At 41.2% G+C, this 25,642-nt stretch overlaps 1 protein-coding gene across 1 annotated transcript in view; it reads left to right on the top strand.

The window, feature by feature from the left end:
* The first annotated feature begins 4,226 nt into the window (after window positions 1-4,226).
* The window catches only part of LOC111554960, a 93,009-nt gene continuing 71,593 nt past the window's right edge, over window positions 4,227-25,642 (top strand). Inside the window, exon 1 of the mRNA XM_023230701.1 lies at window positions 4,227-4,311. Coding sequence (XP_023086469.1) covers window positions 4,227-4,311 — 85 coding nt within the window. The remainder of the gene's footprint in view (window positions 4,312-25,642) is intronic.

Genomic DNA, 25,642 nt, shown 5'->3' with positions numbered 1-25,642 from the left:
CAAAGACTTTGAAGGACAGTCACCCCACATTCTCTCCTCTCAGGAATATGCAGCAAACAGTAATGAAAATATATGCCTAACCCAGGTGTATAAGGTCCCTCTGCCTTCCAGCTTGTATCTCCTCTAACTCCTTGCTACTGAAAGCATGGTCTAAACATAGACCCGAGGATCAGCCTCACCATGGAGCTTGTTAAAAATGCAGAGTGTCAGGCCCCACCTATGCTGAACAAGAATCTGCATTTTAACAAAATCCCCAGGTGACTCACAATCACATTCAAGTTCACAGAGAGCTGCTCTGACCTGCAGGTGCAGGCAGAACGTTATCTCATTCTGGTCTGTGCTCTTCCTTTTACCTGCCCTTCTCTCATGATGGAGACATCTTCCACGTACAGTCTTAGTCCATCCTATAGGTGTGTGGGAACCACGGAAGCAAAGGGGTGGGAAGAATCTCCCTCTTCTGGCCACCCTCTCCTCTCCGTGTCCACAAAGCAAAACCACCAGTTAGCAGTTCAAAGCAAGTATCTCTATTTTGGAAACTGGGGACACGTTTAGGAGAGGGTAAGTTAACGCTGTCACCCATTTGAACTCTACCCATCTCAAGATTCCTCTTCTACAATTCCCTCCACCTCCTAGGCATGGGGGCGACCTCCCTGCCCCCACTCAAAAAGAGCTCTGACGTCTCACTCTTCCTACCATCCTCCCTTCACCCTTGCAATGAGGCAAGTCTGTGAATTTCTTTCTACAGTTCTAGGTTTCAGTTAGGCAGGGAGTGGTGCTGGTGACTCTAGGGCCCCTTGTTGGTGGTGGAGATGGCACTTCCTAATCTGATTTGTTGCTCCACTTTTGCACCAATATGAGGTGCAGATGGATGAGTTCCTCTAATTGGGGGACTTGGGAAAATAGTTTCCCATGGACAGGCAGTTCAGTGTAGTGGATAGAGCAAAGTATGCAGCCAGAATCCTTGAATTCAAATCCCAAATCGATCTACAACAGCACCAGGTAGGGCACTGGATAAGTAAGTACCTGCTATCCTTATATAGGTGCAAATAATGTCTGGAAATATTTCAGAATGCTGCAGGCTTGTGAATTGAAAAAGCAATTTGAAGTGATTATCTGAGAGCTTCATACAGGCTCACTGAAGGGAAAAGTAACATTTATGCTTAAGAGCCCCAAGACCATTTGCAACAGGTAGAGAGAGGGATCAATGTTTCTTGTTGCTTCTTCCTCAACCTCGATCTCCTGACTTCACAGGTAGGCTTATCACTCCCGGTTTGAATTACTTATGGACATTATTTCCCATTGCTTCAATTCTGCTGTTTTACTTGACTATTCCAGTGCTCTTTTCCTATTGCAGAAGTTTGTCTAGTGGGCACCTTTACTAACCTCCTTCTTAAAAATGGGGTTGGAATACAGAAGTTAACATAAAATAATTCCCACATAATTGTATAACTATAAGGAATAGAACTCAGGAATCAGAGGAGCTATATACAGATAGACAGGGAATTTCTCTTTTTAAAGGTACACTAATTGTAATAAGATCTTCTTTTTATTCAAGGAGTACTTAGAATAGATTTCAGCAAATTTGGATCTTTGAGAACAATATTCCTCAAGTTACTAGGTCTTCTGTGTGGTGAGTCAGCCCAGGGGTGACATCCTGCACCGTGTATCTGCTGGCATGGCTTTGGGAATCATTGCCAGGCTGGTTAACTTAGTTTAGGTATTAAGAAGATAGGAATTCTATTTTGACTTGTGCCAAAGCATACAAAAAAGAAAAAGAAAAGAAAAAAAGAAGGCATTTGTTTGTTTGCTTGTTTGTTTGTTTTAACAGAGCCTTGCTTTGTCACCCAGGCTGCTGGAGTGCAGTGGCGCTATCTCTGCTCACTGCAACCTCCGCCTCCTGGGTTCAAGCGATTCTCCTGCCTCAACCTCCCGAGTAGCTGAGATTACAAGCATGCATCACCATACCTGGCTAATTTTTTTATTTTTAGTAGAGACAGGGTTTCACCATGTTGGCCAGGCTGGCCTCGAACTCCTGGCCTCAAGTGATCCGCCTGCCTTAACCTCCCAAATTGCTGTTATTACAGGCATGAGCCACCATGCCCAGCTGGAAGGAGATCTTTACTGTCACATCGGTTGCAATTTGTGTGTGGGTTTAGAGCATTTCTAGATTTTCTATGAAATTTGGAAAGTTATTTTTACTTTCTTTAAAACAGTAGAGATGACCAATAAAGTGAATCTAAAGAAGTAGAGAAAAGGACTGTTTGCACAATATAACTATAAAAATTCCAATTTGAAGAAACCAAAAGATCATCTACTACAACAATTCATAAAACGTTGGCATCCCTTCAGTGGTATCCTTGTTAGAGATTGCTTTATCATATAGTGAGGAAATGTATAGCTGTAGGAACCAAATAGACCAAGGTTTAAATATCAGTCCCATCACTTCCTGGCTATTTTACCTAGGTCAAATTGCTTAATTTCCATTCGCCTCAGTTTTCTTATCAGTGAAATGGTACATAAAAGCTACTCTGTATGTAGTTGGTAAAAATTAAATGAGATTATATATATATATATACACACACACACACACATATAGGTACAGTGCTAAGTGCTATATATATGTATACACACACACACACACACACATATATACACACCTATGTATGCTATAAAAAATGTCACACATGCTGGGCACAGTGGTCATGCCTGTGATCCTACCTACTACTTTGCGAGGCTGAGGCAGGAGGATCACTTGAGACCAGGAGATCAAGGCCAGCCTGGGCAATATGGTAAGACACTGTCTCTACAAAAAAATTAAAATTTAACCAGGCATGGTGGCCCCTGCTGTGGTGTCAGTCACTCAGGGGGCTGTGGCAAGAGGATCCCTCGAGCTCAGGAGGTTGAGGTTATAAGGAGCTATGATTGCACCACTGCACTCCAGCCTAGGTAACAAAGCGAGACCCCGTCTCAAAAACAACAACAACAAAAAACAAATAATACAAAGCACTTAATAAAACTTAAAAGCAAAACCATACAAAACTCTCAGTTCTGTGAGCTTTTTCACTTGCCTACCTACTTTGAAGTGTTGTCCTTAGGAATAGAATTACGTATTTAAAGCACCTATCACATGGTAGAGACTCATTAAGTTAGAAGGGCCATTATTATTTCTTCCAGATTATCTTTCTACATCATTCATTCATTCATCAAATATTTGGGAGGAATTGACTGTGTGCCAGTGGTTTGAGGGAACTCAATGGATGAGACACTTGTGTTCCTTGTTCAAGTCTGGAGGTGATTGGCTTGAGGTGGTTTGAGTGTGACAGGCAGAGAGAGGCAGAAGTTTGGGGCTAAGTGACAGGTAGGTGTTGGTGCCATTGACTAATCTAGGCAGGTTGGAGGAAAATAAGATTTTGGGGCAGAAGATGATGAAGAAGAAATCAAGGGTTCTATTTTTCCTATGTTACGTTCAAGATGTTCATGAGACATTCAAGAGGAAGGTCATGGAGGTAGCTGAATATATAAGGCAAGAGAGATTTGACTGGAGAAAACAATGGGTTCATTATGACATATACATGGCATTTAAAAAAACAGAGTTTGATGAGGTGCTGAAGAAAAAGTGTGTAAAAGAGAAGAGAGGCTCAAACTGAAATCTGAGGAGCCTCAACATTCAGAACTCAACTGGGCGCTGTGGCTCAAGCCTGTAATCCCAGCACTTTGGAAGGACGAGGCAGGCAGAACACCTGAGGTTAGAAGTTTGAGGCCAACATGGCCAAACTTCGTCTCTACTGAAAATATAAAAATGAGCTGTGCGTGGTGGTGAGTGCCTGTAATCCCAGCTACTCAGGAAGCTGAGGCAGAAGAGTCTATTGAACCTGGAAGGCGGAGGTTGCAGTGAGCCGAGATCACACCACTGCCCTCCAGCCTGGGCAACAGAGCGAGACTCCATATTAGCAAAAAAAAAAAAAAAAAAGAAAGAAAGAAAAAATAAGAAAATAACTCAATGGAGCACAAGCAGCTGAGTAATGCCCCAGGAAGCCGGCGTCATTGTTGGACAGCTCAGATGTTCAGGATGTTTCATTTTGAACCTACCTCATTGGAATTTCAAAATATTAGCCTCTTTGGAGCAATACAGAGCAAGTCTGTTCCTTCAAGTAGATGAAAAGTTCCCTGCATGCCTTCCACTGGACTTCTCCCCTTTAGCTTAAAAATATCCACAGTCCTGAAACATGGCTCAGAAGCAGATGTCACCCAAACCCTACTCTTCCAACTCAGCCAGCCAGCCACATGCAGGACCCCTAAGCAAAGAAGAGGGTAAGTACAAGGAAAACAGATGAATCACTTTAAAAACCTATTGCTGTTGTCTGAATGAAGCATGACTGTGGCTAAAACAAATAGAGCAGTTGTATAAAGCAAGGCTATTGTCTTTCAGGGAAACCGTAAGATGAAGAGGGCACATTCTGTAGTCAGTTGTGCTTCAAGCAGCATCTTTAAAATTATGGAGTAGGAAGGTATGTGCTGGTGATGTCAAAGCAACTCCAAACCAGCTGAATTCAACTAGAATTTAGTCAGATGTTCATGTTTCCTCCTGGAGTTCATTACTCCAGGTAATTCATTTGTCTTTGCTCAATTTTGGTTTTTTGTTTTAAAAGACAACGTCTCGGGCCAGGCGTGATGGCTCACACCTGTAATCCCAGCATTTTGGGAGGCCAAGGCAGGCAGATCACTTGAGGTGGGGAGTTTCAGACCAGCCCGGCCAACATGGTGAAACCCCATCTCTACTAAAAATACAAAAATTAGCTGGACATGGTGGTGAGCACCTGTAATCCCAGCTATTTGGGAGGCTGAGGCAGGAGAATCCCTTGAATCCAGGAGGCAGAGATTGCAGTGAGCCAAGATTGTGCCACTGCACTCCAGTCTGGGTGTCAGAGTGAGACTTCATCTTAAAAAAAAAAAAGAAAGAAAGAAAGAAAAAAGAAAGAAAGAAAAGAAAAAGACAGGGTCTCACCCTGTCACCCAGGCTGCAGTGCAATAGCTTTTTTTGTTTTTAGACGGAGTTTCTCTCTTGTCACTTAGGCTGGAGTGCAATGGCGTGATCTTGGCTCACTGCAACCTCTGACTCTCGGGTTCAAGCAGTTCTACTGCCTCAGCCTCCCAAGTAGCTTGGATTACAGGTGCTCACCACCATGCCCAGCTAATTTTTGTAGGGACGGAGTTTAATCATTTTGGCCAGGCTGGTCTCTAACTCCTGACCTCAGGTGATCCACCTGCCTCAGCTTCCCAAAGTGCTGGGATTATAGGCATGAGCCACTGCTCCCGGCCTAGTGCAGTGGCTTGATCATAGCTCACTGAAGCCTCGACCTCCTAGGCTCAAGCAACCCTCCCACCTCAGTCTCCTGAGTAGCTGGGACTCCAGGTGCATGCCACCACATCCAGCTCAGTTTGCTTTTGATTTCCATTTCAAAACTCTGACATAGTGCGTTTGTTACTCAGCTATGTAACTTTATATTTGAATATTCATTAATTGACTTTGACATCATCCCAAACTTTGCCCTCCACTCTCAATTTAGGATCCAGTATTTACCTACTACTTCAGTGCTTACCCAGGTTTTGGTCCTGCTGTATCCTGACATATCTAGGGAAAGCACATGCAAAAACCAACATTGTAGGTAAACACTCCAACCATTAACCAAAGGTCATATTTTACAGATGTGCTCTGTGTGGAACTGGGTGCATTCATTTTTCAGACACCTCTGTATATATAATAGTGTTGGTACCTAGTAATTTCCTGAGCAAGAGACTGCTGATAATCAAGGTGTTTGGACCACTCCTGCCTGACAGGACTGTGAGATATGGTCTCCACATCTAGGCACTAAGTATCTGACGAGATAGATTGTTGAGGTAGTTCTACTTAGGATACTATGATGCAGGTCTGGAATTTACTTCTCTTTGTGATGTTAACCATCACCCAACCACAGGACCATTGGTGTCAGTCTTTCCACCATTCTAAGGTTCACTCTCATTAGCATCTCATCCTAAGGACACCTTCTACCTCCTTGTCCTCTAAACAATGCTTTTCAAACCCTGGCCCACAGACCAGTGGCTGCATCAGAATAATGAGGAAGGGCTTTTGGAATACTATGCAACCATGTCCCTTTGCAGGGACATGAATGAAGCTGGAAACCGTCATTCTCAACAAACTAACGCAAGGACAGAAAACCAAACACCACATGTTCTCACTCATAAGTGGGAGCTGAACAAGGAGAACACATGGACACGGGGTGGGAGCATCACACACCGAAGCCTGTCTGCAGGTGGGGGACTGGGGGAGGGATAGCATTAGGAGAAATGCCTAATGTAGATGACGGGGTTGATGGGTGCAACAAACCACCATGGCACGTGTATACCTATGTAACAAACCTGCACGTTCTGCACATGTACCCCAGAACTTAAAGAATTAAAGTATTTTATATATATATATATATATATATCATATATATGTATGATATGAATATTATATTCTTCAGGAGATTTTGATTCCCTAGGCCTCAGGTGAGGCTAAAACACTACCTTTTCTAATGTTCCTTGTATGATTCTGATGAGTAACCGGGTTGGGAATCACACTTACAGAAAGTCCAAGTCAGGAACAGGAGGTTATGACTTCGTGGGCCACATCTTCTCTCTGGTCTCACTCTATCTGGTTAGCTTCATCCAGTAAGCCCTTTGGTCAGTTTGTTCCCATTCTGACCATTATGATTCCTCATAATGGTTCTGTTCTAATTCTCCTGGCTTAATCTCATTGGTCATTCCAGATGCTCTGATCCTAATAGTCCTTTTGATACTCTGTTCTAGTTTACTAAGAAGAGTCACCAATTTTGTTTCTGTGGTTTGGTATGAAATAAGGTGGCAAAGAGAGCTCTCTCCAAATATCCATGCACTCCTGACATTTTTCAGCAGCCCACATTACTAGTTCTGGACCAAGGATTGGGAGCAGAAGAGACATGTGTCATCTCTGAGTTGAGGCTGTTAAGAGCTGGTGTGACTTTCCATTCTTCTCTTCCCCTCTAGCAGCGACCTGAGAAGCTACATACTGACTTGGCACTACCACGGGTGGAGGAGCCTGCATTGTTGAATCACAGGATGAAGGTGAATCCCTGCCAGCCTCCATCCATCTCCGGGTGAGCAATAAATAAACCTTTTTTGCTGAGCCACAGAAATTTCAGGGTTGATTTGTTACCGCAGCATGGGCTACCCTGTCCAGGACTAAACGAAACTGTGATTTCTGGGTAAAATGCTGCCAGGATAACTAAGCCGACCCATCACGACCCAATTTCCTAATTTCTTGTTCTCTTTCCTTTCCAAATAGCACATAGTAGACACCCATTGGATACCACAAAGACAAAATAATGCTAGTTACAAGGGATGAAAGAGCTCATTGGTGAAAGAAAAAGTAGCTCCCACTTAAACTGTGATTGACCCTCCAGGAAAGTCATTTTCAATCATATTTAAATCCTTTAACATTTCCCTTACCTCTTGTTCATTCTATACCAAAGGTGGCAGACTCCGATGTGAGAGTAAAATGCTGGACTAGGTAGATCTAAAACAATGGGTAATGTGGGACTTTGCACTTAAGAACAGAGCAAATAGAAAAGGGCTTGGCCGTCTCAAGACATTCAAATCAATAAAAGTAATAGCTCTGGGTAATTAAGAGACTGCAGCCCCGATCAGCCTGCCACCAGAAGCTATGATCTGAAGCTAGATGTACCACTAGAACTCCATCAGGTCTAAAAATAATTTTTAAATTTTAGTATGTACATGTCAAAATACTATGTAGCCACTCAAAGATACGAAGCATGCTGGATGCAGTAGCTCATGCCTATAATCCCAACACTTGGAGAAGCTGAGCTGGGATGATTTCTTTCTTTTTTTTTTTTTTTTTTTTTGAGATGGAGTCTCATTCCATTGCCTAGGCTGGAGTGCAGTGGCACAATCTCAACTCACTGCAGCCTTCACCTCCCCAGTTCAAGCGATTCTCCTACCTCAGCCTCCCAAGTAGCTGGGATTACAGGTGCACGTCACCAAGCCCAGCTAATTTTTGTATATTTAGTAGAGACGGGGTTTCACCATGTTGGCCAGGCTGGTCTCGAACTCCTTGCCTTAGGTGATCCATCCCCCTCGGCCTCCCAGAGTGCTGGGATTACAGGCTTGAGCCACCACGTCTGGCCTGCCTTCCTGCTTAATACCCCCAGAATGAGCACTCTCCAGAGGAGTCAACAATGCCTGTTTGGTGGGGAGTATGTCTTAAGCCAAGAGTTCAAGACCAGCCCTGGCAACATAGCGAAACTCTATCTCTACCAAAAATTTAAAAAGTTAGCTGGGCATGGTGATGCACGCTTTTAGTCTTAGCTACTTAGGTGGCTGAGGTGGCAGGATCTTTTGAGCCTGGGAGTTTGGGGGCAGTAAGCCGTGATCTCAACATTTCACTCCAGTCTAGGCAGTAGAGTGTGACCCTGTCTCCAAAATAAATTAAAAATAAATAATAAATAAAAATATGATATAGAAGAATAGTAACTGGGAAGAAAAATTGCTTATGATATATGTATGTGTTTTTAAAATTAAAAAACTTTATAATATGTAATTTATTAAAATAAAATGTGCAGAAAAAAAGACTAGAAGTAGGGTTCATGTACCCAACAATTAACAGTGGATGTCTCTAGGTTGCAGGCTTTTCCCACTGTCCTAAAATAAACATGTAGTGTTTTGTAGTCATCAGGAAAGAAATGGTATCTTAAAAATTTTTATCTTGGAATAAAGGGCAAATATATCACTACGTTAACTACAAAAATTACTGATCTTTAAATTCTAACTATATAATGTGTACTATGATATCTTGTGTGTTTGGTGTGCTTTAAATCAGTGGTCGTACTAAATTACAGAGAAACTAACCTGGAACTGCCACTCATCTACAAGTTCTAGTTAGGTTAAAACGTATATCTATTATCTTTTACATATTTTAGAAGAAAATTTTGCTCATTTTAGTGATTATCATAATTATATGGCAAAAGAGAACAAACCACATCTTAAAAACATAACAGCACGGTGGCAAGTGGTAACAGACAATGGAAAATATCCTGTAATTACAGCTGCCAAAAGAATGCGAATAATTAAGAAAACTTTTTGTTCTCCAAGTTTTTGTTCCACTGTTTATTCATTGGAATGACTTGGATTTGGTGAGTTCCCAACAGACTTGAAACTGGTTCATTAAGCTCTAATCGGATTAGGACTTTTTGTTTCTTTGTTCTCTGTGTCCTCAGGTGGCAATTTTGGCAGAACATCATAAATTTTTGCCCTGCATCTAGGTACAGTAACATAACTTTGCCTATGTATTACATAATAAGAATACGATTCTCAGGCATCAATCCTAAAAAGGCAACTCTAGTTAATCAAGTCTACTTCTGTCCAAATAATCTTCAACATATGAATTTTACTTGTAATACACATGTGTATCACTGCACTAGATACACATTTATGTATGGATAGCCAGGCATATATATTCTCCCAGAGCAATTCCCAGATGAACATTTTACTTTTTAAAACTGTTTTTAAAAACTTTTTGAAAAGTTTCCTAAATCTTATTTCTCTAAATAAAGGTTGACTTCATGTATTTGAATCAGGTGGCAAGATGGGTGAAAAACATGGTAAGGAAGGTTATTTGTCAGAAAAAGAAACAGAAATATAAGACCAGTTGGATAAGAAGAATTACAAGACCATCAGGAGAAGGCTTTAAATTAAATATGAAATACAGCAAGGGCCCAGTAAAATCTCTAGTACTGAAGAGCTAGTATAAGTCATCTTGCCATGCCAGGGGGCAGAAAGATTGTTGGGAGGAAATGGCCACTAGATGCTATCTAAAGTCACTGCTGGATTATCCTGGAGGCACAGATAAATAAATAAACATACATCAGAAAATTTTCACTTTAATAAATTCACCCAGACTTTTATAATCAATAGATCGTCTGAAAAGCCAGTCTGCTATCAGCATACTTATGAACTTTATGTTAGTTCAAAAAATAAAATGGTATTTGTATTTATGTATGGAGGAGCTCAGGGACTCTAAAAGTCTTATTCTGGTCTTGACAACAATTCAGGTGAATAGGGAATGAAAATGAAGACACAGGTCAGGGCAGGTCCTGGATGAGACTTCAGAAAGTTTTGGACGAGACAAAGGTCCTGATATAGATGGGTAGGCTTAAGGTTCTGGGCAGCTCTGGAATGGTGGCTGTGTGCACTCTAGCAGGGTAGAAGTAGTGGTCTTCACACACTTTCCTGACAGCATGACAGATGATGATCTGGATATGCTGTCCTCAGCTCTTGGAGCAGCAGGTACTTTAGGGGAGACCTATGCTTCCTGCAGGAAGCATTTGAATGGCCATCAGTTTTGTAACATTTACATTATTGAAGCTGTTTGGTTCCTCACACACTTGAGTACAGAAAATGTATTGAGTATGTGAAATGTATGGAGTATAGAAAACGTATTGAGAGTATAGAAAATGTATTGAGTAGAGTCTAGAAAATGTACTGAGTATAGAAAATGTATTCAAACTATAGAAAATGTATTTAGTATAGAAAATATATTGAGTATAGAAAATGTATTGAGTATAGAAAATATATTGAGAGCATAGAAATGTATTAAGTATAAATGTATAGAAAATGTATTTAGTGGAGTATAGAAAATGTAATGAGTATAGAGTATAGAAAATATATTTAGTAGAGTATAGAAAAGAGTATAGAAAATGTATTGAGTAGAGTATAGAAAATGTATTGAGTATAGAAAGTGTATTGAGAGTATAGAAAATGTATTGAATAAAGTACAGAAAATGTATTGAGTAGAGTATAGAAAATGTATTGAGTAAAGTATAGAAAAATGTATTGAGATAAGCCAAGGCCAGGCTCAGTGGTTTTCACTTGTAATCCCAGCACTTTGGGAGGCCAAGATGGGAGCCTCACTTGAGGCCTGGAGTTTGAGACCAGCCTGGGTAACATAGTGAGGCCCTGACTCTAAAAAATTTTTTAAATTTGCCGTGCATGGTAGCATGCACCTATGGTCCCACTACTCAGGAGGCTGAGGCAGGAGGATTGCTTGAGCCAAGGAGTTCGAGGCTGCAGTGAGTCATGATCACACCACTTTACTCCAACCTGGGTGACAGAGTGAGACCCTGTGAAAATAAGAAAGGAAAGAAAAAGAAGGAAGGAAGGAAGGAAGGAAGGGAGGGAGGGAGGGAGGGAGGGAGGGAGGGAAAGAAGGAAGGAGGGTAAGGAGGGAGGGAGGGAAGGAAGAGAGAGAGAAAGAAGGAAGGAGAGGGAGAGAGAAAGAAAGGGAAAGAGGAGAAGGAGGAAGAGAGAGAGAAAAAGAAGGAAGGAAGGAGAGAAAGCAAGCAAGAAAGCAAGCAAGCAAAAAAGAAAGAAAAGCAAGAAAGAAAGAAGGAAAAAGAAAATGTATATCAGACTGGTTGTCAACCTATGAATGACAGGCAGCATCATACAACAAAAATAGACATGATGACAGAATCTCAAGTTTGATCTAGAGCAGATCGTCTCAAGTTCTGTAACGGCATCAAAATCAACTGTCCTCAACTGAAAAGATCCAGTACATCCTATTTTAAAATGTACAGAAATGCACCTGTGTTCCTCATCACTGTATCATGACTCCAGTTTCCAAGTTTGCAATGCAGTGAAAAAAAAAAAAAAAAACCCAAATCCTTCTCTATCTTAAGCTTCAAACCACTGCAGACTTGAAGCAGAGATAAAAGAAATCCTTTTAACCTCTATTTTTTACTTTTTGGTGCTTAACAGGCAATCCTAACATTAACAAGTTTAGTTCCGTGAAACACCTTCTGGGCCAAAAGATAAGATTTCCTTCCCCAACAAATCACATTTTCTCAAATATTTTTCAAAGCTGAGGTGTAAGCCTTTTAATAGAATTATGCAAATTTTGCCCCAACTCTAAATGTTTTAGGAACTAAATAACCACTTTGAAGAATCACAGTTTTGCAGTGTCCACATTGGAAAAGAAATGCTAGGAACTGCAGGCAACGAAAGGGACAGCGGTGGCACCCCACAAGTGGGAATTTATTTTTCTTTAACGTTACTCTGCACAAACCTAAAGCAACCTCTGCTACTGAAAGGTCAGTTTTGACTCTCTGGGATGAAAATGCTGACCAGTCGTTAGGGGATTATCTGCTTGGCGGAGTAGAAGAAGTCCAGCTCAAATGCACCTCATTCCTGATTTGAACTGCCTGAAGGACTAAAAGCATCTCACGCATAAGTCAGGGCAATGAACAGTGAGGCTAGAGACTTATATGACTCCTAAAACTGAGATGCCAAAGGACATCTGAAAAAGGGCTGTGGCTCATTGGGAAGAAATATTATATTTCCTAGTTGGTTTTTTAAAAATAGTGGAAGCCTTTTTCTTATAAATGGTACTTAGGAAAAGATTATTATGAACAATGTCTTCCAGTCTCACACATGCTTAGCACTGCAGACTGGGTAAGATACCCTGTTTAATGGAAGATTAGTATAGTCATATACATCTAATGGAAAAGCATCTACATGGAAAAGCACACAAACTGTTCTGATTCTGCAACTCTTGGGCCTTCTGCATGTGGGTAAAGAAAAGCACTTATGTGGAACTTCCAGAAGCACCGTCTTATCACTAAGGGCACTCTTTAGGACTAAAAGGCTAACAAAAAAGTGGGTTTTTTTTTTTTTTTTTTTTGGACTTAGGTAAGGTAGAAACAAGAACACATTTTCTTGCTGCAAACTCATAGGCCCTGCGGCATGGCTTTAAGGCGTCCCTGCTCCCTCTGCGGGCTGGTTCTTTCCTCAGCTGTTCCCTTGTCAGGGGGAATGGCCTCTTCTCCCTAAAAACAGTGCTTGAAGGTGGCATGTTTGGCAAAGCAGGCTGAGGACAAAGGAAGAGCACAAAAGAAGGAGTGCAGCATATGGGAACCCTTGCCAACTTACTATTTTCATTCCAGTTTAGCTTTTCAAGGGCCACTAGCTAAGGCTGACATTTGTTGCCCTCATGTTATTTCCTAAGAATGAGGCCTCAGCTGAAAATCCAACCCCAATCAACTTTCAAAAATGCACTGATATATTTTAAAACACATACAATGATGACAAAACCCCCAAATTCCAGCCTGTCCTCTCTCTTCGTATCATGCCTATCTGCCCTGGCACTGTCCAGACTGCATGGCCTTAGATGCAGCTCCTTGCCTGCAGCTGTGAGGTGTCTTGTTTGCCATCGACCACCTATGCTATGTGCACACTCAGCTGGCATTTCTGCCAAGAAGCCAAAGTCAGGAACACCGGCAATTTCAAATATGTAATCAGGTTTCAAAATAAAGTCCTTGTGCTTCTGGTATATGGGAGTATTCCCAGAAAGAGTGGGGGTTCTGCTGTCACTCTTCTAGCTGCTGTGTAATTTTTGTTTTGCAAGTCGCTTGATATGTATCTGGCTTTAAAACTGACATTGCCAGGCATCAGAAGTTGAGAAGTTTTGTCCTTGATTTATTTGTTCTTGTTTGTGTTCAATTACGATTAGAAGTCACCTCTACACAGCTGCTCTACAATTTGTACTGCATTTGCTTCTGGGATTTCTAAATGCACTGTTCAATGGAATAACATTAACATTATGAAAATGAAATCCTTTTTTATAGTGCAGTGGATAGTGTTTTATTAAAAACGGCTAACAGCTGTAATTTGCAGGTAGTTAACTCATGTGAAGTTTAACTTTGGCATGTATTTTTCCCTAGGGAAATATTTTATATAAGCAGAAACACAAATGTGAAAAAGTAAATGAAACCCAAAACACACCTACCAAAGTAATTCTGATCACAATAGCAACATCTCTGCTGCTGATATGTTTCTGGAAAGAAAAAAAAGGGGGGGGCTTCCCCTTTAGTCTGCAATGATAGTAAGTAATAAAAAGAAAATATATAGCTGTTGATGTTTTTGTTTTCTTTTCTTTTTCCCAAAATAACAAGGACTTCATAGACACAGATAAGCTACATGTTCTTTTCCAAAACTTCCCTGCAACAGAGTTTTCGGACAGGGTCATATTACAATTCTAAATGTGAATAACACAGCAAAAAGAAAAAAAAAGGATTTTTTTGACTGGTACTCGTGGGTATTAGTTTGTACTCTTGCAAGCTAACTGAATATCCATAGACCCTGTGTAGAGTCCTGAGGATGGCTTTGATGCTCTTTCCGGTACAAGCTGGTTTGGGTGCCTGAGTAAGAAGTGTTAAAAGGGCACAGAAAACAAATCTCCTGATTGGCTTCTTTTTCTGAGCACCATTACCCAGGACATGATTGTGAAAGAAGATATCACGAATGGTAAGAAGACAGGATCATATCTCAGGGAAAAAAGAGATCAGTCATAACTACAGATGGCGCCTCTGAAGTAAAGGTGGCTACAAATGTGTGTGAAGAAGTGGATAGTGTTCTCGTTTTGCAGTGCCTAGAGTTTAAAATTTAGTATAGTAATGTCTATGGATATTCCACTAGCTTTCAAGAGTACAAACTAACATCCATGTGTACCAGCCAAAACCATCCCCCTTTTTTTTTTTTTTGCTTTTTGCTGTATTATTCATATTTAGAATTGCAATCTAATCCCTTCTGAAAACTCTGTTGCAGTAAACCTTTTTCCATTATTCTTATCTTCTAACATGCCATTTGATATGTTAGAAACATTAAATATTAGCCTGTTCTTTATTTTCTGCACACTCTTCCCCCCAACCAGAATGTAAGTGCCAGGGAAGCTTTGTTTGCTTTATTTATTCCTCTGGCCCTAACCCTAGATCAGTGCCAGGCACATAGTTGTCTGTTGACTTAGTAATGAGTAATCCGTTTTAGTCCTGTGTTTCTATGAAGCTGATTGATAATAAGCTTATAGCTTCTGAAATTACATTATATTACTCTATATTCATTGAACACTGAAGGCAAAATCTCTATCTTTTTATTTCAAGGTACAGCATAGGCTGGTGACACTTTGAGAATTTCAATGTTATTACTTGAAGTGAGTTGAGGCTTCCTCCGAATTGGAGAATGACTGCTTGGTTGTCAATTTAACTGCTTGTGAGATTGTTAGTTTTTTGAGTAGAGGTCAGGAATAACACTGGAAGAGAATATATTTTCCCAACTCCTCCTATAAATGCATCATCCAATTAAAGAAAGCTGAGATAACATTACTTCAAAGCACTTTCAAAAAAGTGATGTCACATTTTGCACACAAGTGGAGTGCTGCTTCTATTTCACATACGTGCTCGAATCTGTTTTTAATAGAATGTTGATAGAGAAATCTTGTACTGCTGGAAAGAAATGAAGAACAAATGTTCTCTTACAACTTGCAAATTTCAGCCAGTAAGTTCTGGGTTCCTTGGACTAGTGAGCATAAGCATCAGCTAGTGTGTTTTCTAAAAAAAGGTTTATTCCTGGGCCCATATTCTGGGAGCTTCTGATTCAGTGGGTAAAAGTAGGGTGCAGCAATCAGAAATGTTTATAATTATGCCATGGGATTTGGATGCAGGTGATCTGCAGACTTCACTTTGAGAACAATAAAAAATAAAAACCCTGATTTGTAAAAGGTCCTATAGGATCTTGGTTTCCTCTTGAGCGCAACTGTTACTAGATTATAATTCAGGTACCCAGCTGCCAGGTGAATGGCTTTATGTTTTGATTATAAGGAAAGTAAAATGGCCAAGAAACTCTTAGAACATCCTTTACAGTTCTAAAAATCTTTATCTTTTCTATTCTTTAATTGACTGAAGCTTCTGTTTAAGTTGATGCCACAAATATTGATGTCACAAAAGTGAAGTACGGAAAGAAAGTTCATAAAAATATTTATTTGGCATCTGGCAAACTATGAAATATTTTCTCACATGTTACCTAATTTGATTCTCATAGTAATTCTGTCGGGGAGTCAGGGCAGGTGTGTGTTAATTTTGGCTATGAGCAAACAGAGGTCTGAACAGGTTCTAACTTGCGCAATGCCAGATAGTAGAAATAAACAGCAGAGAAGCCACGCTTCCTGGGACTGCTCATGCCTAGTGCGTGTAGTGTTGGTTCAACTACCTTTCATGGTATATGCAAATATATGCAAATATATTCCTTAATGTCTTTCTCTCCTGACTCTTTCATCTCTAGAGACATTGCATAGGGAACATTTAACACTGTGCTCAGGAGGAAGAGGAGGAGGGTTGGATGTTATTGTGTGAAAAATGAGATAATATATGTGAAAGTCTTTGTAGTTATAAAATATTACACATATGCATGCATATATTATTATTACACTGTCTATTGCATATCATATTATTGCTTATCCTTTTCAGAGCATGACTGCATCATACAGGAAACTCTTGGCTAGGCACAGTGGCTCACACCTATAATCCCAGCACTTGGGAGGCCAAGGCGAGTGGATTACTTGAGGCCAGGAGTTCAAAGCCGTGTCTCTACTAAAAATAGAAAAACTACCTGGGTGTGTTAGCACATGCCTGTAATCTCAGCTACTCAGGAGGCTGAGGCATGAGAATCACTTGAACTGGGGACATGGAGGTTGCAGTGAGCCAAGGCTGCACCACTGCACTGCAGCATGGGGGACAGAGCAAGACTCCGTCTCAAAACATAATAATAACAATAAGAGAAACTCTTGAGACTTGGAGTTTCTCAGAAAAAGAATTACGAACAATAAATTTAATGATAAGTTTTTAAAACTTGAGGAAGGACTACATGCAGAAATAAATAATAATTTAAAAGATAATGAGAAACTAATTAGAATATCCTGAAATATGATTGAAGTTCAGTTGTGGGAGGAGATAAATGACTCATACTGAAAACTACCTAAAATAGCACGTACAAAAGCATTTATAAGCTTAGAATTTCTTATTTTATTTTCTCAGAACATTTCTGGTAGTTAAATTTGAGGCTTCCTGAGATGTGGGCATCTCAGAGGAACCATATAGATTGGCGCTTGTACTACAAAATATCCTAAGTTGACTGGGTGTAAATGTGGTTTATTTTTATTTACTTTTAGCATCATTTTCCCCAGGTTTTTATACCCTGAAGTCAAGGAGGCATTGTTCAGCTGCATCATTTGCCTACTTCTCACAGCTTGAAAGGGGAATAAAAGGCAGATTGCCTCACCACCTTGCTATTTCAGTCTCCTGATGTCTTGTGGTCTCGGCACCTCTCCCTGTCTGTAATTCCATATTGCTAGTTGTAATCAAATCCTACCTTGGAAAGGTCAGACTTGAGCAGGAAGAGTGCAGTCATTCCAACAGCTGCCACTCTGGGCTCTCCCGCTGTGTCACAGTGTGAGGCATGTTAGATATTTTATATATATATATATATATATTTTTTTTTTTTTTTGAGACGGAGTCTCGCTCTGTCACCCAGGCTGGAGTGCAGTGGTGCAATCTCGGCTCACTGCAGGCTCCGCCTCCCAGGTTCATGCCATTCTCCCGCCTCAGCCTCCAGAGTAGCTGGGACTGCAGGCCTCCACCACCACACCTGGCTAATTTTTTGTATTTTTTTAGTAGAGACAGGGTTTCACTGTGTTAGCCTGGATGGTCTCAATCTTCTGATCTCATGATCCACCCGCCTCAGTCTCCCAAAGTGCTGGGATTACAGGCATGAGCCACTGCGCCTGGCCGAGGCATGTTAGATATTAAATTGAATTATCAGAGTCCTTTCCATCAGATACTGTACTGCCTAATATGGGCATAAACAAATGGTTACTTGATATAGTCAATTGTTCAAAACAAGAATGAAGCAAACATCAACTTATCTAGTTGAGTCTGAAAAAGAGAAAGAACACTTGTCATTGCTGACAGATGCAGAGATGTCATGCATCTTACAACACATGCTGATTCACATTATTATTCTGACCCTCCACGTCTGTAGTGTGGATTGAGTCTAACTTAAAACAGAATCTGAATCATATAACACCTGATGTGTTCATTCCACTTGGGGAAGCATCAACTCTCAATGCCTCATTTATCCTGTCTAAAATGCCTACTCAAGAAATTTATAAATCTCAGCTCGCTATAGATGGTCACAGTTGTCCTTCAAATCCCATTACACAACGCCCACCTGACACCACACCTTTGCAGGGTGAATTCAAATAATATTTGAGGAACAAACTCAAGGTACTACTCTAGGAATTCCCACTCCTATTTTTTCCAGGGAAATTTAGAATTTCTTTGGAATTGGCCAGGCGCAATGGCTCACGCCTGTAATCCTAGCCAAGGTGAGTGGATTACCTGAGGTCGGGAATATGAGACCAGCCTGGGCCAACATAGCAAAACCCCATCTCTACTAAAAATACAAAAATTAGCCGGCTGTGGTGGCATGCACCTGTAATCCTGCTAACAGGGAAGCTGAGGCAGGAGTATTGCTGGGAACTGGGGAGGCAGAGCTTGCAATTAGCCAAGATTGCACCACTGCACTCCAGCCTGGGCAACAGAGGGAGACTCCATCTGAAAAATAAATAAATTAATTAATTAAATTAAATAAAATTTCTTTGGAATGGCTACTTCCTCGTCTTCTTGAGCTTCATGAGGAGCTTGAAATCAAAGAATACTTTTCTGTGACATTTAATGCCAAATACAGATACAAAGAAGTATGTTTAGGATGTTCCAGGGGTTCGAAAAACATGGTCACCCAGGCCCACTAATCTGGTCTTTTTTTCTTCTTCTTCTTCTTCTTTTTGTTTTGTTTCGGACACAGGGTATGACTCTGTCACCCAGGCTGGAGGGCAGTGGAGTCATCACAGCTCACTGCTGCCTTGGCCTCCCGGGTTCAAGGGATCCTCCCACCACAGCCTCCCAAGTAGCTGGAACTACAGGTACACGTCCCCACACCTGGCTAATTTTTGGTTTTGTTTTTGGGTAGAGATGGGGTTTTGCCATGCTGCCCAGGGTGGTCTCAAACTCCTGGACTCAAACGATCAACCTGCTTTGCTCAGTCTCATAAAGTGCTGGGATTAAAGGTGTGAGCTACCATGCCCAGCCTAATCTGGTCTTTAAAACCAGAAAGATATCAAAATATTTCAAAGTCCTTCTGGACGCAGAGCTTCAAACTGAAGCAGACTTTATGGGCTCTCGTTTACACTCCATTTTACTTCCATATTTGAGTAACGTTTTCTCTTTTCTTTCTTCCTTTTTTTCTTTTTTAACCCTTTGTGTCACAGTATAAATAATCTTTAGAAGGATAAGCCTCTGCTGACAATAGAGCTCTGTTTACTAAGTATCTATTATACACCACACCCTGGATCAGGACCACCAACATTATCTCATTTGAAATTCTTAATCGCTAGCGATGTTGTTTACCATCTTGCAGATAAGGAAATGAAGATCAGAAAAAGTAGGTAATTGGCTTAAATTTACAAGAATGAGACACAAAAATGTGATGTCAGGTCTGTCTTACTCCAAAGCCTGTGCACCATGTTTGTGTGTCTACAACTAAGCATATGTATGATTTGTTGTAAAGAGATAATACACCTCTATTCGTTCCAGCTTCTCTACTTGCTAATTGACCACATGCAAGTCATTCGACTTCTTACAAGGTCAGCTTCTTTGACTGGAAAATGGGAATGTGGGAATGATAATTCTTTTTTTTTTTTTTTTTTTTGAGACAGGGTCCCTCTTTGTCGCCCAGGCTGGAGTGCAATAGTGCGATCTCGGCTCACTGAAACTTCTGCCTCCCGGGCTCGAGCAGTTCTCCTGCCTCAGCCTCTGGAGTAGCTGGAACTACATGCATGCACCACCACGCCTGGCTAATTTTTTGTATTTTTAGTAGAAATGGGGTTTCACCATGCTGGCCAGGTTGGTGTCAAACTCCTGACCTCGTGATCCACCTGCCTTCGCCTCCCAAATTGCTGGTATTGCAGACGTGAGCTACTGTGCCCGGCGAGAGTGACAATTCTTGTTCCTTGAACTTCATAGGATTATTGAAGAAGTAAAATGAGAAGAAATATACGGTGGCTTTTGAAAGCACCCAAACGCTTTCAAATCACAGGTGTGCATTAATGAAGGTTAGGTTTGGCTGCCATAATAGAAAATCCAAAATGACTGCAGCTTACACAAAAAAGAAATCTACTTCTCTCTCAAGCTGGGCGTGGTGGCTCACACCTATAATCCCAGCACTTTGGGAGGCTGAGGTGGGCAGATCACTTGAGGCCAGGAGTTCGAGACCAGCCTGGCCAATGTGGTGAAACCCTGTCTCTTCTAAAAATACAAAAATATTTCTGGGCATGATGGCACACACCTGTAATCCCAGCTACTCAGGAGACTGAGGCAGGAAAGTAATTTGAACCCCGGGAGCTGAGATCATGCCACTGTACTCCAGCCTGGGCAACAGAGCAAGACTCTGTCTCAAAAAAAAAAAAAGAGAAGAGAAGAAATCTACTTTTCCCTCACATAAAAGATGACCTGAAGAAAGCAGTTCAGGGAAAGTGGGCAGATTCCCACCTATCTGGTCCTGAGAAACCTTCAGTCAGGCCACTGTCTTTGTCCGTATGTCACCTCGTGGTACCAGGTGGCCCCAGGGAAATAGTCTACTGTGTTCAGCACATAAGGAGAAAAGTCAAGAGAATAATGCACTTCCTAGGCTGAAGCAGGTGGATCACTTAAGGTGAGGAGTTTGAGACCAGCCTGGCCAAAAAAACCCCTCTCTACTAAAAATACAAAAATTAACTAGGCATGGTGGTGTACTGCCCGTAGTCCCAGCTACTCAGGAGGCTGAGGCAGGAGAACTGCTTGAACCCGGGAGGCAGATGTTGCAGTGAGCTGAGATTCCACCACTAGACTCCAGGCTGGGTGACAGAGTAAGACTCTGTCTCATAAATAAATAAATAAATATTTTCTTTAAAAATGCACTTCCTTCCTAGAAATTGTACGCAAAATAGTTCAACATTTCTTATTTTCCCAAAATCTTAGGCTACCTACTGAGACACATGGAGACGTGACAATTATCCTCAGATGAGAGGATTAATAAGGCTTTAAATGCACTGTGTCATTTTTCCTCTACGAGCATAAAGTATGCTTTCAAAGTATTTCTGAAAGAGGATACATGTCAGATATTATCCTCATTTCACATGTTGTGTAAGTGAAACAGAGTGGCCATAGGCCTTGCTTCCAGTCACACAGTTAGTGGATGAAAAAAATTACAATGAAGACATTTGATAGTTATATATAATTATAGCTCCTACACAATTTTTTTTCTCCGCAAAACAACTATGCAGAAAACATAAAATTCAACCCAATCAGGCAAATGTTGGCAGGAGAAAAATCAAACATCCTGAAAACTGACTTGAATTTGGCTTTGGGTAAACATAATTGAAACAAAGCTTGTTTCCAATAAACTGGAATGCTACAACCCAAAGTCTTGACAAATTGGAGGTAGAGAGATATAAAAATTCCAGCTATATACTCACTCACCTTGCCTTTCGCTTTCATTTTTATTTTAACAACAACAACAAAAAGCTGTGTAGCCTCTGACTATTGACTGTGGTGCAATCCCAGCTCCTTACCATTAGTGATTGGCACCTGACCAATGAATGGCATGGCAGCATGCATCCTCATGATTTTGAGATATATGTAGAAAGAACCTCAAATTCGCATAGTCTATATATATGGCTATAGCACATTATTTTAAAAGTAATACGTGCACTATAATATTGTAAACATTGTACACAGAATTGAGGCTACATTTTTACATCGAGTAAAACATCGTACACAGAAATTAGGCTAAAAACACAAACTTGGGCCAGATGTGGTGGCTCACATCTGTAATCCCAGCACTTTGGGAGGCCGAGACAGGTGGATTGCTTGAGCCCAGGAGTTTGAGACCAGCTGGGCAACATGGCAAAATTCCTGTCTCTACAAAAAATACAAAAAATACAAAATATACAAAAATCAGCTCTACAAAAAATACAAAAATACAAAAAAATAGTGAGTGCCTGTAGTCCCAGCTACTTGCGGAGCTTAGGGAGGAGGATCTATTGAGCCTGGGAAGTTGAGGCTGCATTGAGCCATGTTTGCACCACTGCACTCCAGCCTGGGTGACAGAGTGAGATCTTGTCTCAAAAACAAACAAAAACACACAAACTCCAAGAGTATGGTGGATGCCTAGGCTACATCTCCTAGACAGCCAAAGGTCACCTTCGCTGCCCTCCATGGAGATGTCTTCAAAGCAACTTGAACACTGTCTGCATAGCTTCCTCCCGTGCCTCATCTGGGCCTCCTTAACACTGGCTTCCCTAGCTGTGACCTTAAAAGCCACGCAGACCCATCTCTACCTCCACCTCTCCCTCACTTGTTGTCATTTTTCTCCTGGCTCTTATTACCACCTGGTGTTTGCTATACATGTGTTTCCTCCTTTATGGTCTGTTCCCAACTAGAATGTGAGTTCCATGAGGACAGGATGTTGACTTGTTGATTGCTATATCCCAACTTCTTAGAATAGGACCTGGCATATTTGTAAAATAAATAAAATAATAAATACTGGGAAGTTTAGACATTATGACCAGAGAAAATAGTTGGTTTCGGCGAGTGGTTCCATAATGTGCCCCTTAAATTGTATCATGGATGTCTCTAACAAAGGTTAAGAAAGCCTTCAGTCAGATCTTAGTAAATCTTAGAGTAAACTTTTCTTTTTCATTAAAATGAAGAACATTGATAAAATCAGTCATTTCCTTCAAGGCTTCTGACTGATTTCCATTAAGGTTACTGCCTTTACAATGTTTCTTTGAGTGACTGGTAATGACCCCCTTATAAACTCTCAGACAATAGAGAATACCGTATGCATCCATATTCATTTATTCATTCATTTAATTATGAAACAAATACTTTTTGAGTAGTTACTATTAACTAGGCAACATTCTAGACCTTAGGGTATAGCAGGAATCAGACAGTCCCTGCCTTCTTGAAGCTTATATTCTAATAGGGAGAGAGACAGACAATAGGCAAATAAGCAAATTGATACATATTTTGAAGTATAAGAAATGCTGTGGATCTGTCACGTTGGGGACTGAAAAAATAGAAGAAAGAAAGAAAATTTTAAAAAAGAAATGCTGTGGAAAAAAAACACAGCCGAGTAAGAGAGCTGGGTGTGGTGACCTGGGGAGATTAACGGAAGGGCATTTGAAGAAATAAGGCAGTTAGGTACTGCAGTAATGATGGAGAGTGGGGGTCTTAGAGGGAGGAAGCTCTGCTGGGCACAAAATATCCAACAAGAAGGCCCTGAGGTGGTGGCGTGCTGGGAGTGTTCTGAGACTAGCAAAGGGGCAGTGTGTGGGAGCTGCCTGGGAGAAGGTTGTAAACCTGGGGCCAGTGGGTGTGGACAGCAGTGAGTACAGAAGGAAGTGGGTGCTTGATAAAGTTAAAGATAAACCACAAGGGAGCAGCCCCTTTAGGGTCTTGGAGGCCACAGTAGAATTCTTTAATCAGAGTGAGGAGGGTGCTAAGGAAAGGAGCAGCATAATCTGATTTACTGCTTGAAAGATCACTCTAGTATCTGGGTAACAATAGGCTATGGGGACTGAGAGCCTATGGATAAAGACAAGGCTGGGCACAGTGGCTTATGCCTGTAATTCCAACACATTGGGAGGCTGAGGCAGTAGAATCAATTGAGGCCAAGAGTTCGAGACTAGCCTGGGCAACATAGTGAGACCCCCATCTCTTTTTAAAATTTTAAAAAATGAGTCGAGTGTGGTGACGTGCGCCTGTATTTACTTGGGAGGCTGAGATGGGAAGGATCCCTGAGCCCAGGAGGTCAAGGCTGCAATGAGCCGTGATCTCAGCATTGCACTACAGCCTGGGCAACAGAGCAAGACTCTGTCTTTAATATAAAAATAATTAATGCTGCTATTGAGAGAAATGGAGAGAAAGAGTGAAGTCATGAATGGATCCAAGCAACTGGCTTAGGACAAAGTTACCATGCACTGAAATGAGGAAATGGGAGGAGTGTAGGGGTTGAGGAAATTGGGGTTTGGGGTACACAGTTATAAACAGCCAAACTCATTCAACCTTTTTAAGCAGCAAAGGAATGGAGCAGCATTCAGAACTGTTGCAGGAAAGCCAGAGAGCCAGCCTTGGAGGACGTGCACCCAGGAGCACCGCCCAGAGAGTTCTCCACGGCCGCTTCCCCTGACACTGGCCAGCCACTGGGCAGAGGCAGCCAAAGTCCAGGTTGACACTGGACAACAAACACCAGAACCTCTGCCCCTGCTGCCAGAAGCTCTAATTGTCACTGTCACCTCCCAAGAAAAAAATATAAATAAAGGACTCCATATGGTTCCTACTTTTCAGTTCGCTCTTCTGATGTGGGGTTCCTGATGGGCAGAGCCTGGTGTGGGGCTGCAGAGGAGACTGGCTCACCAGGCCTCTGCTTTCCACTGCCAGGGTTTGAGAGCAGAGCCCCAGACGGTCATTCAAAAGGCCTTTGGTAACATGGTAACCTTCACAGATATTCTTGCAATCACGGTTTTTGCCTGTTACTACTCAGTGAACAATTCAATTTAAAAAAAAAAAAAGAAATTTTGATTTTTTTTTTTTTTTCCTCTATATCCAGCTCTGGACCAGGTTTCTTGTAGAATAGGTTCCCAGTCTTTCTCCGGACTGGGCAAAGGCCTGAAGCAGGGTAATAAAACTGACTTCCCTGTTTGAGAAATAGTTCTGGGAGAAAATGTGAAGATATTTGAAATCTGTAGATAAATTCAAGAGAAAAAATAATGATAGTCTTTAAGCATAGGAGGGAATATACACCAAGTGAATGATAAATGGATAACTAACACTGCTTAGGTCGATATGAAAAAATTGAAAATTTGGAAAATCCTGGTCTAATGTTCCTTAAGAATAATCATCACTAGATTAATTAGAAAGTATTAATAAGAAATTATTAACTATTTATTGCCACATGCACTGAGGGGTTAGCAGTTGTAATGAACTGAAGGGTTTTGTCCCTCCAAAATTTATATATTGAAATCCCAACCCCCGAGGTGATTAGGCAACAGGGCGTTTGGGAGGTGATTAGGACGTGAGGGCAGAGCCCACAGGAACAGGACTAGTGCTCCTGCAAAAAAGGCCCAGAGAAACCCCTGGCCCCTCCTGCCGGTAAGAAGGTGCTGTCTGTGAGGAAGTGAGCCCTCATCAGACACTGAATCTGCCATCGCCTTGATCTTGAACTTCTCAGTCTCCAGAACTGTGAGGAATAAATCTCTATTGTCTACGAGCCAACCAGTTTTGGTATTTTGTTATAGCAGAGTGGACTAAAACACCAGTGCTAAATAATACTGTGTTCAATGCTGATTTTCAACATCTCATTCAATTCTCACAATAACCACAACAGGCAGGACTAGACTAGAGAATGTAACTACCCGGCCTTGCTAGTAAATGGTGGGGGTCCAATGTCCTAAACTCTTGGCTTCAAAACGATATGCCCCAAGTTAATCTCTAGTGAGATATGATGTCTAGTAAGCAGGAAAGGAGAGGACCTGGGTGATCCACAAACTCAACAATCTGCCCTGAGTACTCTCATTAAATGTGTATTTTAACTTTGTTTTTTAAGTGTCATTAACATGTTCTAC

This window comes from Piliocolobus tephrosceles, chromosome 5, assembly GCF_002776525.5.
Source record: "Piliocolobus tephrosceles isolate RC106 chromosome 5, ASM277652v3, whole genome shotgun sequence".
Lineage (NCBI taxonomy): Eukaryota > Metazoa > Chordata > Mammalia > Primates > Cercopithecidae > Piliocolobus > Piliocolobus tephrosceles.
This window is presented reverse-complemented; position numbering and strand designations above follow the sequence as displayed.